A 12,759-nucleotide genomic window follows, 5' to 3' on the forward strand; every position below is an offset into this window, starting at 1 on the left:
GGAAATATGTTTCATTACAGAGGCTAAAGGCGCTCATACTACCCTTTTATTGTGACTTTAAAAGAACTCTTTACAAAAGTAACACAATTAGAGTAATTTATTCCTTTTTGTTGTGACGCAGTAGTATATTGCATTACTAATTCAATTTCAGTAATATTATACTCGTTACAATCTCAGTGCTGCCAGTTACAACTCAAGAATACACCGCAAAACATTTGTTCACCAAAAAAAGCTGTGAGTATTATTTCCTGTTGCTGTATTCAATGGTTGAGATGACTGCAGAAACAGATACATTTGTGAGATTAATATTATTTTCAGGAGTTATTACACTGCGTTGAAGTGAGCTGTCCCGTCTCTGTTCCCGTGGTCAGAGCCAGAACCAGATACGAAATATTATGAATAATTTATGATCTATTAAAGTGGCTAAAGAGGAGACTTTATGGATCCGGTGGTGAAATTCACAAGTTCCTGCCAAGTCAAACTTGTGTTTGGAGCGTACTTCAGAGGTCAGGTAACCTCACGTCATGTCGTTCCAAATTTCAAACTGTGTTTTTCCAGTCATGTGAGGCAAGAGATAATGCTGAAGTTCCATTGCAAATGTATTATTACAAATATAGTATACTGAGTATCTGTTGAATATACCCATTGAAATGTGTGAAAGTACATTACCTTCTGAGCTTTTAGGATCGAATTGAGTCAAATACATATTGTGTGCAAGCCTTGCTTACAACACTATATTTTTCAGTGATGAAATACAATACACTCAAAGATCTGTGGTCCTTTGCTTTCATTTCCTATTATTAAATTCTGCTGGGAGTTCACACTGTTTAAAAACAGCTTATTGCAGATAGCATGTTTCCCCAGTTTCCCACAGCCATCATATTCATTACAGACCTCCTAAGTCTCAACAATCACAAACCTTCCAACAATCAATTTTCCAAGAACAGAGAGATCCATCCATCTATTCAGCAGGATGTTGCTACAGTAGTGCGAGTGTGAGAGCACTGCTGCATGCATCCTAGCATCCAAGCGGCCTGCCTCATTTGCTCTGCTTGCACCTCGAGCTGGACAGGACAGCAGCCCTCTCACCCATCTCCTCCACTGATCACAATCATCAACACATACCCTTCACCCCAAACCCTCCCTCTTCCCCCTCTTGCTTTCGGAGGTGTCTGGTGACTCTGGCCCCAGTTGTCTTGCCCCTCCCTTCATCGTGAAGGAGAGGAAGAGAGAGGGAGAAAGCGAGAGGTTGCAGCCCACTACCACCATGTCCCCAGAGGCCCCTTGCCTGCCTGGCTGCTTGCTCCTCCTGCTGCTCAGTACAGCTGTGGCTCAGCGCCAGACCCTGACCAGCTGGGATCTCAACCCTGTCAGAGAGCCACGACAACAGCCACTGTGTGCTTGTTCACACTGTGTGTGAAAGCTCCTCACCTCTCTTCGCTGACTCTTTATTAGGTGAAGCCCACAGACACACTTAAACTACAGCTTCCACCACCACCAACAAAATCATCTCTGCTGGTGCTGAGAAGATCCTCTTTTGAGCATGGCTGTGGCACCCCGGGCCCTGGCACTTGCTCTGCCCCTGGTGCTCGTCCTGCTCAGCCTGGCCTGCTCGCCCACTTTGGGTGGCTGCCCGGCAGCTTGCCGCTGCTCCTTTGCCATGCTGCAGTGCCTGGAGCCCAATGGTATCACCAGCATCCCGGCTCTGGCGCCGCAAGAGAGTGAGAATGTGACGGAGATGTGAGTATGATGCACCTGCTCTGCATGTGCCTCTACATTAGCATGAGTTTATCTGATGCCTTGATGTTGGGGGTTTGCCAAATTGTTTGTTTTCTGTTTATTCATCTTATTACTCTGGGTTGGTGTTGGATTAGAAAGAAGTGTCTCAGTGGCAGAGTCTGGATTTAATGGGACTAATACTAAAAATGTAGTTTGATACAGTCAGATTGTGTTCTGTTGGAGAAGAGAGAGTTTGTTCTTTGCGTTAGCTAAATCCATCCGCTGCTTGATGTAAAATTAATATATTGCAGTGTGAGATGCATAAGCTTAGCATGGACAACAATTGTGGATTGCTACTGACAATAACTGGCATAGAGTGACGGGAACTGACGTCCTATTATCCATTGTGCATCAAAGCGTGGCCTCAGGGTCTTGTAAGGGATCTCAGCACTCTGAGCTGTTGGAGTATTGTGGAAAACCTCACCAAAATTGTTTTGATTCTCTGAAGTTATAAAAGCGGCAAGTCTTCTCAACTGACTTTACTCTTGAGGACATAACACTATTGGTTTCCATTGAGATGGAAAATGTGTACTGAATGTTTGGAAAGATACTTTTTTGATTAGGTCTAGTTGAATAAACAATTACTTCAGTTTAAATCTTCTTTCCGATGTTTGCTGTGGTGCTGTTTTTATTATCAACAAAGTGCACTTAAACTGTACACCTGAAAACTTGACTTAAAATCTTACTTTGTTTTAAAGTCATTCAAAAAATCCCTTAACATTTAATGACTTAAAGTGTCGTTAAAGCACAGTTCCATAACGTGTGATTTCAAACTTTACAGGAAACATGTGTACAATCTTCTAAATGTAATGTTATTTATTAGTTTTCTGAGATACATGTGGCTGGAGAAAGTATTTTTCAATTTTCAGAGGTCAAATTTAAATTCCATTTCTGATGAAAGTGGACCTGCTTGTACCACTGAGGTTGTTCTGACCGAAATTATGTTCACTTTGGTTCAACTGGTGCTCAAAAGATAAAGTAATAAGGACGGATGAGGATGTTCATGGTTGGAAGGCTAATTTGAAGCAGGTAATTTTTTACAACCATAAGCTACATGCCAAACGTTTGATTAACACATACATATGGACAGACACCCCCTTGGGGGAATGTGTTTGAATAAAACTCATCCGAGTTATTGCTCAGGTGAACTAAGACTCCTCACTCAGCTACAGCAGCAGGTGACTGTCATTCAACATTGACTTTTTAAAACTTTGTACGGAAAAGAAAGAAGAAACTGAGCGCCTGTGATTTAAACACAGCTCCTGTATTATTATGCAACCCACCATCAGCTCCAACATGGAAAACTACAGTAAATGTCACTCTCTGCACCGCCACGCTGTTCTCTCTTTGTTCCTGTGCCTATATCTGAGCAATTAACACTTGTTTAAAAGGAAATAAGTTTCAGAAATGCTATTTCGGTGGAGCAAGTCCATAAACTGCCTCTATTCACCTATACCTCTCCTCGTCTTTCCCCGCCCCTCTCTCTTTTCCCCCCCTCTCTAAGTCTTATCACAGAGGTATTTTCTTGTATCTGCAGCTAGACACGTTTCACAGTAGAGCTCAAGGTAAGGCTTGACTCTGGACCATTCAATCAATAAGTGAGCGGGCCGTAATCTGGACATTGTCAACCACGGTGCTCTACATGCCAGCAAACAACACACTTTGGCGTATTGGCTGTGCAAGGAAATAGAGCCGATACGCAGAACAAACAAGGGGCCATTAACTGTGGAACTGGGGCCAAAATTCATCATACGCTGAGTTATAAATTCAATTTTGTGAATTGCCAGTCAATGACTCCACCCAGGAACAATAGATGATATACAACCCACTTGGCTCAATCCAATAAGTAAGGGCGATGGGTGATCCTGGGCCCACCTGCCCTGTAATCACATTATTGCTGTGTGGGTCAATCAGAAATGAATAAAAACGGTTTGTGTGTTGCAGCTGAAAAACAGAGAGCTGGGAGGTAGAAACAATGTCACATACTGAAAGTGGTCATTAACTGGAAATTACTGCAGGAATTTTTCGACATATGCACTAAACATGGAAATACATATCTTCAATTGATTGGTATATAATGTAGGACAACTGTCCCCATGGATTATTTACATACTGTATCTACCATGCCATTTCACTACATTCCCTGCATTTAAGAGGAAAATCAGAGGATTTTATTCATGAGTAGTCAATGTGATGAAACAAAAAAATTTAAAACCTTAAACTTATTTGGTTTGAAAATGGTGATATAGGGCTTTTGAGACACCACAGCAGGGGCTGAAGACAGTACACTAGTTTCTAGTGGGTCATCAGGACTACAAGGCACTAGTAATGGTTTTTAATTGGGTCCTGTTTTCTGGAAATAGCATCAACTGTTGCTTCAGATAATGTAAACTGCCTTTCTGTTTCAGCAAGCAATAAACAAAATTAGTTGTTATAAAAACATGCTTATGCATAATTTATTAAAATGTCATCAGGATAGTGTGGGTGTGGTTTAAAGGTGCAATGTGTAACACTGAGAGCTAGCATTTAAAATGGTTACTGCAGTCCAAATTCAAAATACTGGAAAGAGTAGTCTCCCACAGCCCCTCCTTCCCATACTTGTAGGGCTTGGCAGGTTGAAAACACTGAACCCAATTTCCCACAATGTCAATGTTAGCTGAATGCTAGTCTAAATCTATGTTGTCTACGATGTCCCTCATCATGGTCCAATTTTAACTTTTGGTTGATGTATGAGGACTATGCCTAACTGCTCATCGGATCTCTGCAGTGTAAATCTAGACAGCTAGCTAGACTATCTGTCTAATCCGAGTTTCCTGTTGCACAACTAAAACAAATTTGAACGTATACACGTCCAACCAAACAAGTTCCCTCCCAAGGTTTTTTTGCAGAGGCACCATTGCTCTGTCCGACACTTAGAGCCACCCAAGACCATCGTGATTGATTTAAAGAAATGCTAACAAACCAGAGCATGTTTTTCTCCCATCCCAACAACTCAGCGGAGTAGCTGCCGGCTATGTTGACAGTCATAAAAGCCTGTGCTCTCGAAGAGCTCTGTACCCGACTCTTTCCTTCGTAAAGGTCCAATCTATTCAAACATCTCAGCTGGCTGTCCATGCGTTGAGTGCTGAATTGATCTGCAGCTCACGAGTTATTCTGAGGTGGGCTGTGTCTGGAAAAAATTACTAGTTGAGAAGCATTTCCCATCAGCCTCGTACCCAGTGTCTGTTAGGGCATTCATTTTTTCCAAATTGAGCAGTAGATTAAGTGCTATTGAGCTTATATATTAGTTTTGCAGACTGTGGGTCCCTGGACATCTTGGATGGTTTTGTTGTGTGTTCAGTGGTTGTCAGGGAGGTCAGATACATCAGTGGGGTTACAGTTAGATGTTAGCCCTCCTTGAATGTCTTTTATTATTTGTACATGAACATGGTTTCAAATCCCCTTAACTCCAGTTTTTGCATGTTTTTTTCTTTCCTGTTGTTTCTCCAAACTCAAACACTAAAAACAAAAACGAATAATAATGTCTTCAAAGAGGAGGTTAGTGGTTTCAGCTGCATAATGCCACAAAAGGTAACAGAAGTGACTCTGACTCAATTTAGCCTCTTTTGTTGCTTTCAGTGTTTAGGGTGGATTGTCATTGTCAAAAGAGATTTATCTGGTTTAAATTGTGTAAAACCTTATGTTGTCTAGATACAAACTGCTGTTTAAAAATGGCAAATCAGTCTTTATATTGTTCAAAGTAATGGAAAATCCTAAATGAAAAACGCAAAAAGATGATAAACTCCTCTTCTTTAACATTTTGTACGGTATGTCCCATGTCTCTGGTCAATGAACTCATTCACTTTCTCTCTCCCTCCCCCTCTCCCTCTTTTTTTGTATTAACCAGTTACATCGAAAACCAAGCAACCCTGGAGAATATAACAGAAATTGATCTTGTTAACTACAGAGAGCTGAAGAACCTGTAAGTACTGCTTTTCTCATAACTTGGACAACTCACTGTAAGACAAAGACACATGATCCACATTTTGTAATACTGGTTTACCTCACTTTACTGAGTACTGTTTGTTGCTTTAGTGCAATTCTCAATGTCCTTCCATACAATTGGCCCTTACTTACTTACTGTTGCAATGCCAAGCTTCTGCTCTCGCAAGGCTCATAATGTAATGTAAGATCGGACTGTTATGTTGTACTGCTTTGATCATATTTGTTGGTATACTTTTTAAACAATTTAACAGGATGTGTAACTCAGACATAAGTATAACACAATACATACATATATTTTACAAGAGAAAAGACTACTTGATGTGTTGTTGGAGTGTAAACTTCTGCAATTCCAATAAACAGTGGAAATACTACTCAGTGGATGCACTTGTTGTGAACTGTAACCCAACAAATGATGTGGTTTATTAATTCTATGCTCCATAGCTTTAACCTTGGTTCCTATTGTTGGTAGAAGGCTAGTTAGCGAGACAGACTCTCAATCACAGTTTATGTCACAGACAAAAAATCCATCGTTTAATCCATTCCTTTAACATTTTTTCTTGAAAAACACACTCTATAAAAAGGATTTTACTAAAACTATTCACTCTTATTACAGCCCTGTACATCCAAAGCTTAACAGCTTGAAGACGCACCTTAAAGAGAACCAAAGGGCCTTGAACAAACCAAGAATAACAGACCCACCCCAAAACTGAAAACAAAGTGCGTGGGTGTCTGTATGGCGTTGGCCCTTAGCTAAGAAAAATACATGGCTAGTTAGACTAAAAATCTTATGAACTCATTGGAGAAGTTGAGTTTGTCTGAGACAGATAAAAGTCAGTTAAATAACAAACTAACTTTTAGATGGAAATTAAACAAGTCGGAAAATACTGGATTAGATGAATGACAGAAAATGTATCAGAAAATATTAAATAATTATTAAGAAGTTGTTGTTTTTTCAAGGAAAAATGCCCCAAAACAATCACTGGTGTTGGCTTCTCAAATGTTAGTTGTATGAAAGTAAAGGTTTTGACTGTTGATTGCACAGAACCAGCAATGTGAATGGGTCAACTTGGGCATTGAGGGGAGCATTATTTACCGTTTTACACTTCATTGACCGAACAATTTGATTATTTGAAAAAAACAAATGGCAGATTAATCACTAATTCAACCCCTGCTTGAATCTATCTCACACAAGTGTCAGTAGTTCTGAGTTTCAATGCTTTATTTCTATAAAATGTTGTTTATAGAAATATGTTTATGTGTATGTTTTTTTGTGCTTCCCTCCCTCTCCAGCACGGTCACATCATGTAAGCTGAGGCTCATCTCTGCCAATGCCTTCCAACACAACCTCAAGCTCCAGTATGTGTAAGTGTCCTTGTCAATACAAAAGGATAGTCTTCCTCGTGTCATGTTTTGACCTGTATGTGGGTCAGCCTATTTGTCGCTGTCAGTCAGTGCACATGTCACAAAGCGAGAGCAGCATTTCTCAAAATCACTTACTCAGTCGCTCGTCCAAATTGTCATTACTCATCCACAGGTCTGGTAAATCTGTGAGCTCATTGATGATGCTTAAACCACAAATTGTATTTATCAGAAGTCTTTCTAGATGGATATTATATACATAGGTGTTAAAAAATATAAGATCCAGTAGTTGACACATAGTTTCTTTGGTTTTCTATTTATATATTATTTATATTTTTAAATAAAATGTCTTTGGGTTTTGTACAAAACAGGCAATTTGAAGACATCTTGTGCCCTGAAAAATTGTATTGCATTTCAGTTTGGCCTCACAATCTAGGCCCAAGAATAAATAATACTATGAAGACTTATCGACTGGAACCATCAAATCTGTCTATGCAGCTCGCCCTTATCGCCACCATCTTGTCCTCATCGTTTTACTGAGTGTGTGCGACATCGCCAATGTTGTTTATCTAAAAGACCGGCGGATTTCGAGGACCAGAGATAGGGGGAGATGGTGGTGAGGTAGGAGGGGTGAGCGCGAGAAATTGGAGAAGACATCCACCAGTCACCTTTTACTCGCTCACTTTGGCGGATTATCGACAACTGATGCATAATAAATACACTCCACTAAGGGTCCATTATCACTTAATCAATATTCCACGTTGGAGGGAGTGGGTGGGCTGCGATTGGGTGGAGTATGGGGGCTTCAATGTGACAGATGTATTTCTGAGATTAAGAGGGACAGACTATAAGCAAACTAAGCAGGGGGCTACGTCAGCTTGGACCACTTTCCTTCCTCTCATCTTCACCCACAATCCTCCTGGAACTCAGTTGTCTTTTTTCATAAAAGTCAGTTCTTAAGAGGGGCAAAATGAAAACGAGCTCTGCTCTGCCCCTGTGGGCATAGGGAAGAATCGAGCTGGTAATGGATAAGCCCCAATGGCTAACCCATCTGACATGAACTTTTTGGAGCAAGGAAAACAAATAATTGAACTCTTGGCCTTGCCAGAGTGAATATGTATTGGTTTCCATGTGCACACTCCCCTGTGTGGCTTTGTGTCATCTTCTGAGGGAGGCTTATTTACAGCTTGGTTCTTTGGCCGTCTGAGGATCATTTGAGAGCTACTGTGATGATATTTTAGAGCCCTGAGAGGATTTACAAAAAGACATGCAGAATTCATCTTTCACGGATTATATTGATATCCAGACATACACAATTTTAGATGTAGGATTATGTTATCAGAATGTTTTCATTCAAATGTTTTTAAAGTTTTAAGAAGTTAATTTGGTGGCCATTTCATTGTACTCAGGCACTGCAGTGTTTAAAGCTAAATGCTAATGTGAGTACACTAACATGCTCACAATGACATTTCTAACGTGTTAATGTTGGGCATGTTTAATATTTAAAATGTTCTCCATCTTAAGCTTATATTTGTTAATTAGCAAAAAATACAAACTACGACTGAGGCTGACAGAAACGGCGTTAGTTGTGAAGGTATTTAGTCAGAAACCAAGGTTTGAACACAATGAAATTCTGGTCTGTCAGAGAAGTCAGAGAATCACCAAAGTGATTATATTTTATCCTGAGGGGTTCTGAATGTCTGTACCAAGTCTGATGGCAATCCATCCAATAGTTGTTGAGACATTTCCCATTAAACCACAAATGTTCAACCACATGGTCAATGTTAAAAGGACTGCTGTCTTAAGAGACCCCACCATTCACGTACAGTACACATTCCTCTTCTTTACATAAATACACATTTGTCTTCTGTATCTATGAAAAAAATCAATCATCGGATAAACATTCACATCGGTAGCAATTTGGGGTTTAGCATCCTGCCCAAAGGTCATTTTAACATGTCCACTTGAGGGACAGGGATTGAACCAGCAACCTTCCAATTGGTAGACGAGTACTACCTCATGAAGGTGCAAGAGAAAGTCCTCTGGGAACAATTAATGCCTAGAAAAAAGAATTGCTAATCCACCAAGCAGATGCTGAGATATTTCAAAAGATAAGTAAATACTTTGACCGGTTAGTGTCAATAGATGAAAGTCAAGGCATCACAAAGTCATGAGGATTAATCCTCTGGGCACCATGAGTGTTTCAAAATGTGATGACAATCCATCCAATAGTTGGACCAAATTGGTGGACTGACCAACCGACTGACATTGCCATCCGGCTTTCAGTGGTTTTACTATTACACTGTATAAAAATAGTAACATTTCTACAATAAATTGCAAACCTTTTCCCCTAAATGCATCTCTGTGGAGCTTTTCAGTCTGTGTAGCCGAGCTGCGTCCTTCCTCCGAGAAGTGTTTGTGACTCTGGCCTAATCACCTAATGTACTGAACACTAAGTAAACAGAGAGAGGTGTGCTGGAGGTGTTTGTGAATGTGGCTCCTGGCTGCTGTGAAATACTTGCCAAGGTAATTGATCAGAACCCATTTGGATGCATTAACGTTTTTCACTGAGTAATTCAAAGCAGGTAAGCATTGCTCTGAAAGGGAGCAATCAAACCACAGCATGACTCAACTGCTGAACAGTACAAACTTACAATAAAAAGAACATTTTTACTTTATTTTTGTCTTCTACTTTTCTCAAAGCAACATGTGAGCAAATGATTGCCAATCATATTAAAATACACTGCCAAGGTCCTGTTCTCATTGTCTATAGCCTACATGGATCTCTTAATTTCTTTAAGTGGTTCTTCCTATATCAAGGAATAGAAACACAGCTATTCGTGCAGTAGGGAAGTAAAATATAGGGAAAGCAAAATAAGTAGAAGGAACGTTGGGTTACAAAGCGATAGAACAGCCAAAAGCCTTGTTGGTAATTTCATGTCCTCTCTCTTTGTTTTACAGAAACCTGGCATCAAACTATCTGGAACACATCTCCTGGAGGGTGTTTCATTTTCTCCCACTGCTCAACCTGTGAGTCCCTTTAAATCAACACTCTCATTCACTTTCAACACTCTCAATTCATTCAAATACGTTAAAATTCCCAGGAGGTCCAGTTGACTGTAAAGGAGGAAATAGTCTCACTGATTGACATCAACAGATGGAGCCAAAACAAGAAAAAGGTTCAGCCTAGCAGCAGCCAACGTCTTGACTCCAAGCTCCTGGTTGTCTACAGCAGATTTTGCAAATTTGACCAGTCACTTGTTTGCCATAAATTTAGCAAGTGGTAATTTGACGTCTAATGTGTGTTGAATTAAACCTTCCTAGCCTGACACAGCCTTACTGACACAATTTGATCTCCTGCTGCTGCCATGTTTTAATTCAACAATATTTTCCCATTCTATTACAAAAATTAAAATCAAGAGAAAAGAGGTTTTTGTCTCGCTCAGCTGATATTACTATGTGCACACTTTGAAGTGTGTTGGGTGGTGTCACTTCTTCTTGAAGTATTTAAAAAAAAATACTTCTGCGCACTAACTCCCACCCCCAAACCTTTCTTGTCGGTTATAGGCTGGAACACCGTTTGGTGGTGCAGGTTGGCACAGTTTGTTTTTGTTGGCGTTTGTGGAGCCTGGGCTGTCTACAGAGACCACGTATTTTTAAAGTGTGTTCAGGGGACAGACAGCTAGCGGGTAGTGAGGAGATGTTTGCTGTATGGGACAAAAAAATGTTGTAGCCTAAAAAACGCGTGACATCGCTTAGACTGCCATTAATGTACAGAGATGGCAGTTAAAAATACAGAAGATTATAAATAAACAATTTAGACATTTTTAAAGGTTAATCTCTGTTAGGGGGCCTTGTTCTTTCACAATACTGAGGGTAATTCACAGGTGAATGTTAGTTAAGAAACTGCTGCTGTCTTTTGCAAATTGGGTGACAGCAGTCTTTGTCTTGCAATACTTTTTCACCAGTATTGGCTTACAGAGATTTTGAAAGCTTTAAAAATTAGAATCATTATTGAAAATCTTAAATTTGAGTGTATAAAAAGTTATTTTCTCTCTGAATGCAAAATTCTTCAAGGATTCATATTAAATCATAATTAGATACGGTTCCAATCATTTAAATTGTTAGTGCTTTAAAAGGAGAGAGTTTGTGCCCTCTAACTAAAAATCTCATTATGTGTTCATACAGTAGTTTGCGCCAATACTATTTAACCTGTTACACGAAGAGGGCATGGGTGTGATAAATTTACACTATTGGTTTCTCTGTGAACATGTTTGACAGTTAAAGCTCGTTTTTTTTTATTGTGTGTTCTTGTCAGGGAAATTGAATAAAAAGGAACAGAAAATAAATTGTTCCTCCTTTTGCTCTTCAGAGTTTTGAGGGACAACCCTCTGGTTTGCTCCTGTGACCTCCACTGGCTCCAGCAGTGGCAGTGGAATGAACGCGGTGACCTGGAAAACCGAATTTCTTGTTTCTCCCATGATCGAGAAGAACTCCTCGACTCTTTGGTGATACACAACTGCAGTGAGTGATATCTGAACTTCCTGTTCTGCACTGTATTATGTTGTTATTTTTTCTTATTAGTAATGCATGCATGTTTACAGTTAGCAAACTGCAAAATGTTCAAACGATGATCAAATGAAAATATTTGCATATTCAGAGATCGTGTATTTTTCAATGAGGGAGTAGTAAAAGATTTAATTTTAAGAATTTTAATTACATAATTGAATTGTGGCTTTTTAATGGAAAACTGGAAAAGTCAGACAAATTATGGTGCAGTATTGTTCTATATCCTAAAACTGGCCCCCAAAAGTTTATTTATTTAAATTCTTTCTTTCACTTTGAACAGCCTAGCTTACACAATAGACTACAAGGCAAAGGCATTAAACTGCTCGTTGAGTTGCCCGCTCATCATTTGCATAAAGTTGAATTCAGCCAAATGTATGCAATGGAGTGGCAGGCTCGGCTCCTCTGATAACTTGACTGAACGGCCTAATGCTTGCTTACAATTGTTTGAGAAACAGTTTTTCTGAACTACTTTCATAAAAAACGAGATCGTATTTTGAAAGAGACGCCATTATGGTCGGTTTTGAAATCCAGTAACAGCCAGCCCCATGTGACTCGTTCGTCCAATCAGCTGCAGCCATGGTGGTCGTAAGAGGGTGTAGACTAATTTGTACAGGCTTTGCCCTTTAAGGGCTACGCTACAGGGACAAACCCTTAGAGGGCTACGCCTATAGCCATAGAATCTGGAGTTACCTACGTAACTAACCTTTTCTTTGCGTGTCAGTGGTCAGCGAAGAGAAACTGGTGGCAAGCTGACTAGAGTGCAATGCTGGGAAGCGGCGCAATCTCCTCCGTGAAAACAATGCGTGTAAGGACATGTACCAGAGGCGCAGCACTCAAAATACTGAGTGGTCTCGAATTGCCTCCATATGGCTCTCAGAGATCATTCCCCAACTCGTCAAATACCAATTCTTTGTCACGGCCCGTAGAGTTGGATACTGACACAAGGAACTCACATGCATACGCTTCCGGACCGGCTTAAAAAAACAACAATTGATTTTATTCTCTGCTCAGGATGCCTTACAGTAACTCCAATATATCTTTACATAGCAAATAATTGGTTACTGCTAT

At 40.0% G+C, this 12,759-nt stretch overlaps 1 protein-coding gene across 2 annotated transcripts in view; it reads left to right on the forward strand.

The window, feature by feature from the left end:
* The first annotated feature begins 1,245 nt into the window (after nucleotides 1–1,245).
* ntrk1 (neurotrophic tyrosine kinase, receptor, type 1) overlaps nucleotides 1,246–12,759 on the forward strand; it is a 31,414-nt gene continuing 19,900 nt past the window's right edge. Inside the window, exons 1-5 of one of the 2 annotated variants that reach the window (XM_034873298.1) lie at nucleotides 1,246–1,740; nucleotides 5,666–5,740; nucleotides 7,054–7,125; nucleotides 10,084–10,152; nucleotides 11,495–11,646. In XM_034873298.1, the coding sequence (XP_034729189.1) occupies nucleotides 1,544–1,740; nucleotides 5,666–5,740; nucleotides 7,054–7,125; nucleotides 10,084–10,152; nucleotides 11,495–11,646 (565 nt within the window). In that variant the 5' untranslated portion in view covers nucleotides 1,246–1,543. The remainder of the gene's footprint in view (nucleotides 1,741–5,665; nucleotides 5,741–7,053; nucleotides 7,126–10,083; nucleotides 10,153–11,494; nucleotides 11,647–12,759) is intronic. The other variant, XM_034873297.1, reaches the window with a different exon arrangement.

This window comes from Etheostoma cragini, chromosome 6 (assembly GCF_013103735.1).
Source record: "Etheostoma cragini isolate CJK2018 chromosome 6, CSU_Ecrag_1.0, whole genome shotgun sequence".
Lineage (NCBI taxonomy): Eukaryota > Metazoa > Chordata > Actinopteri > Perciformes > Percidae > Etheostoma > Etheostoma cragini.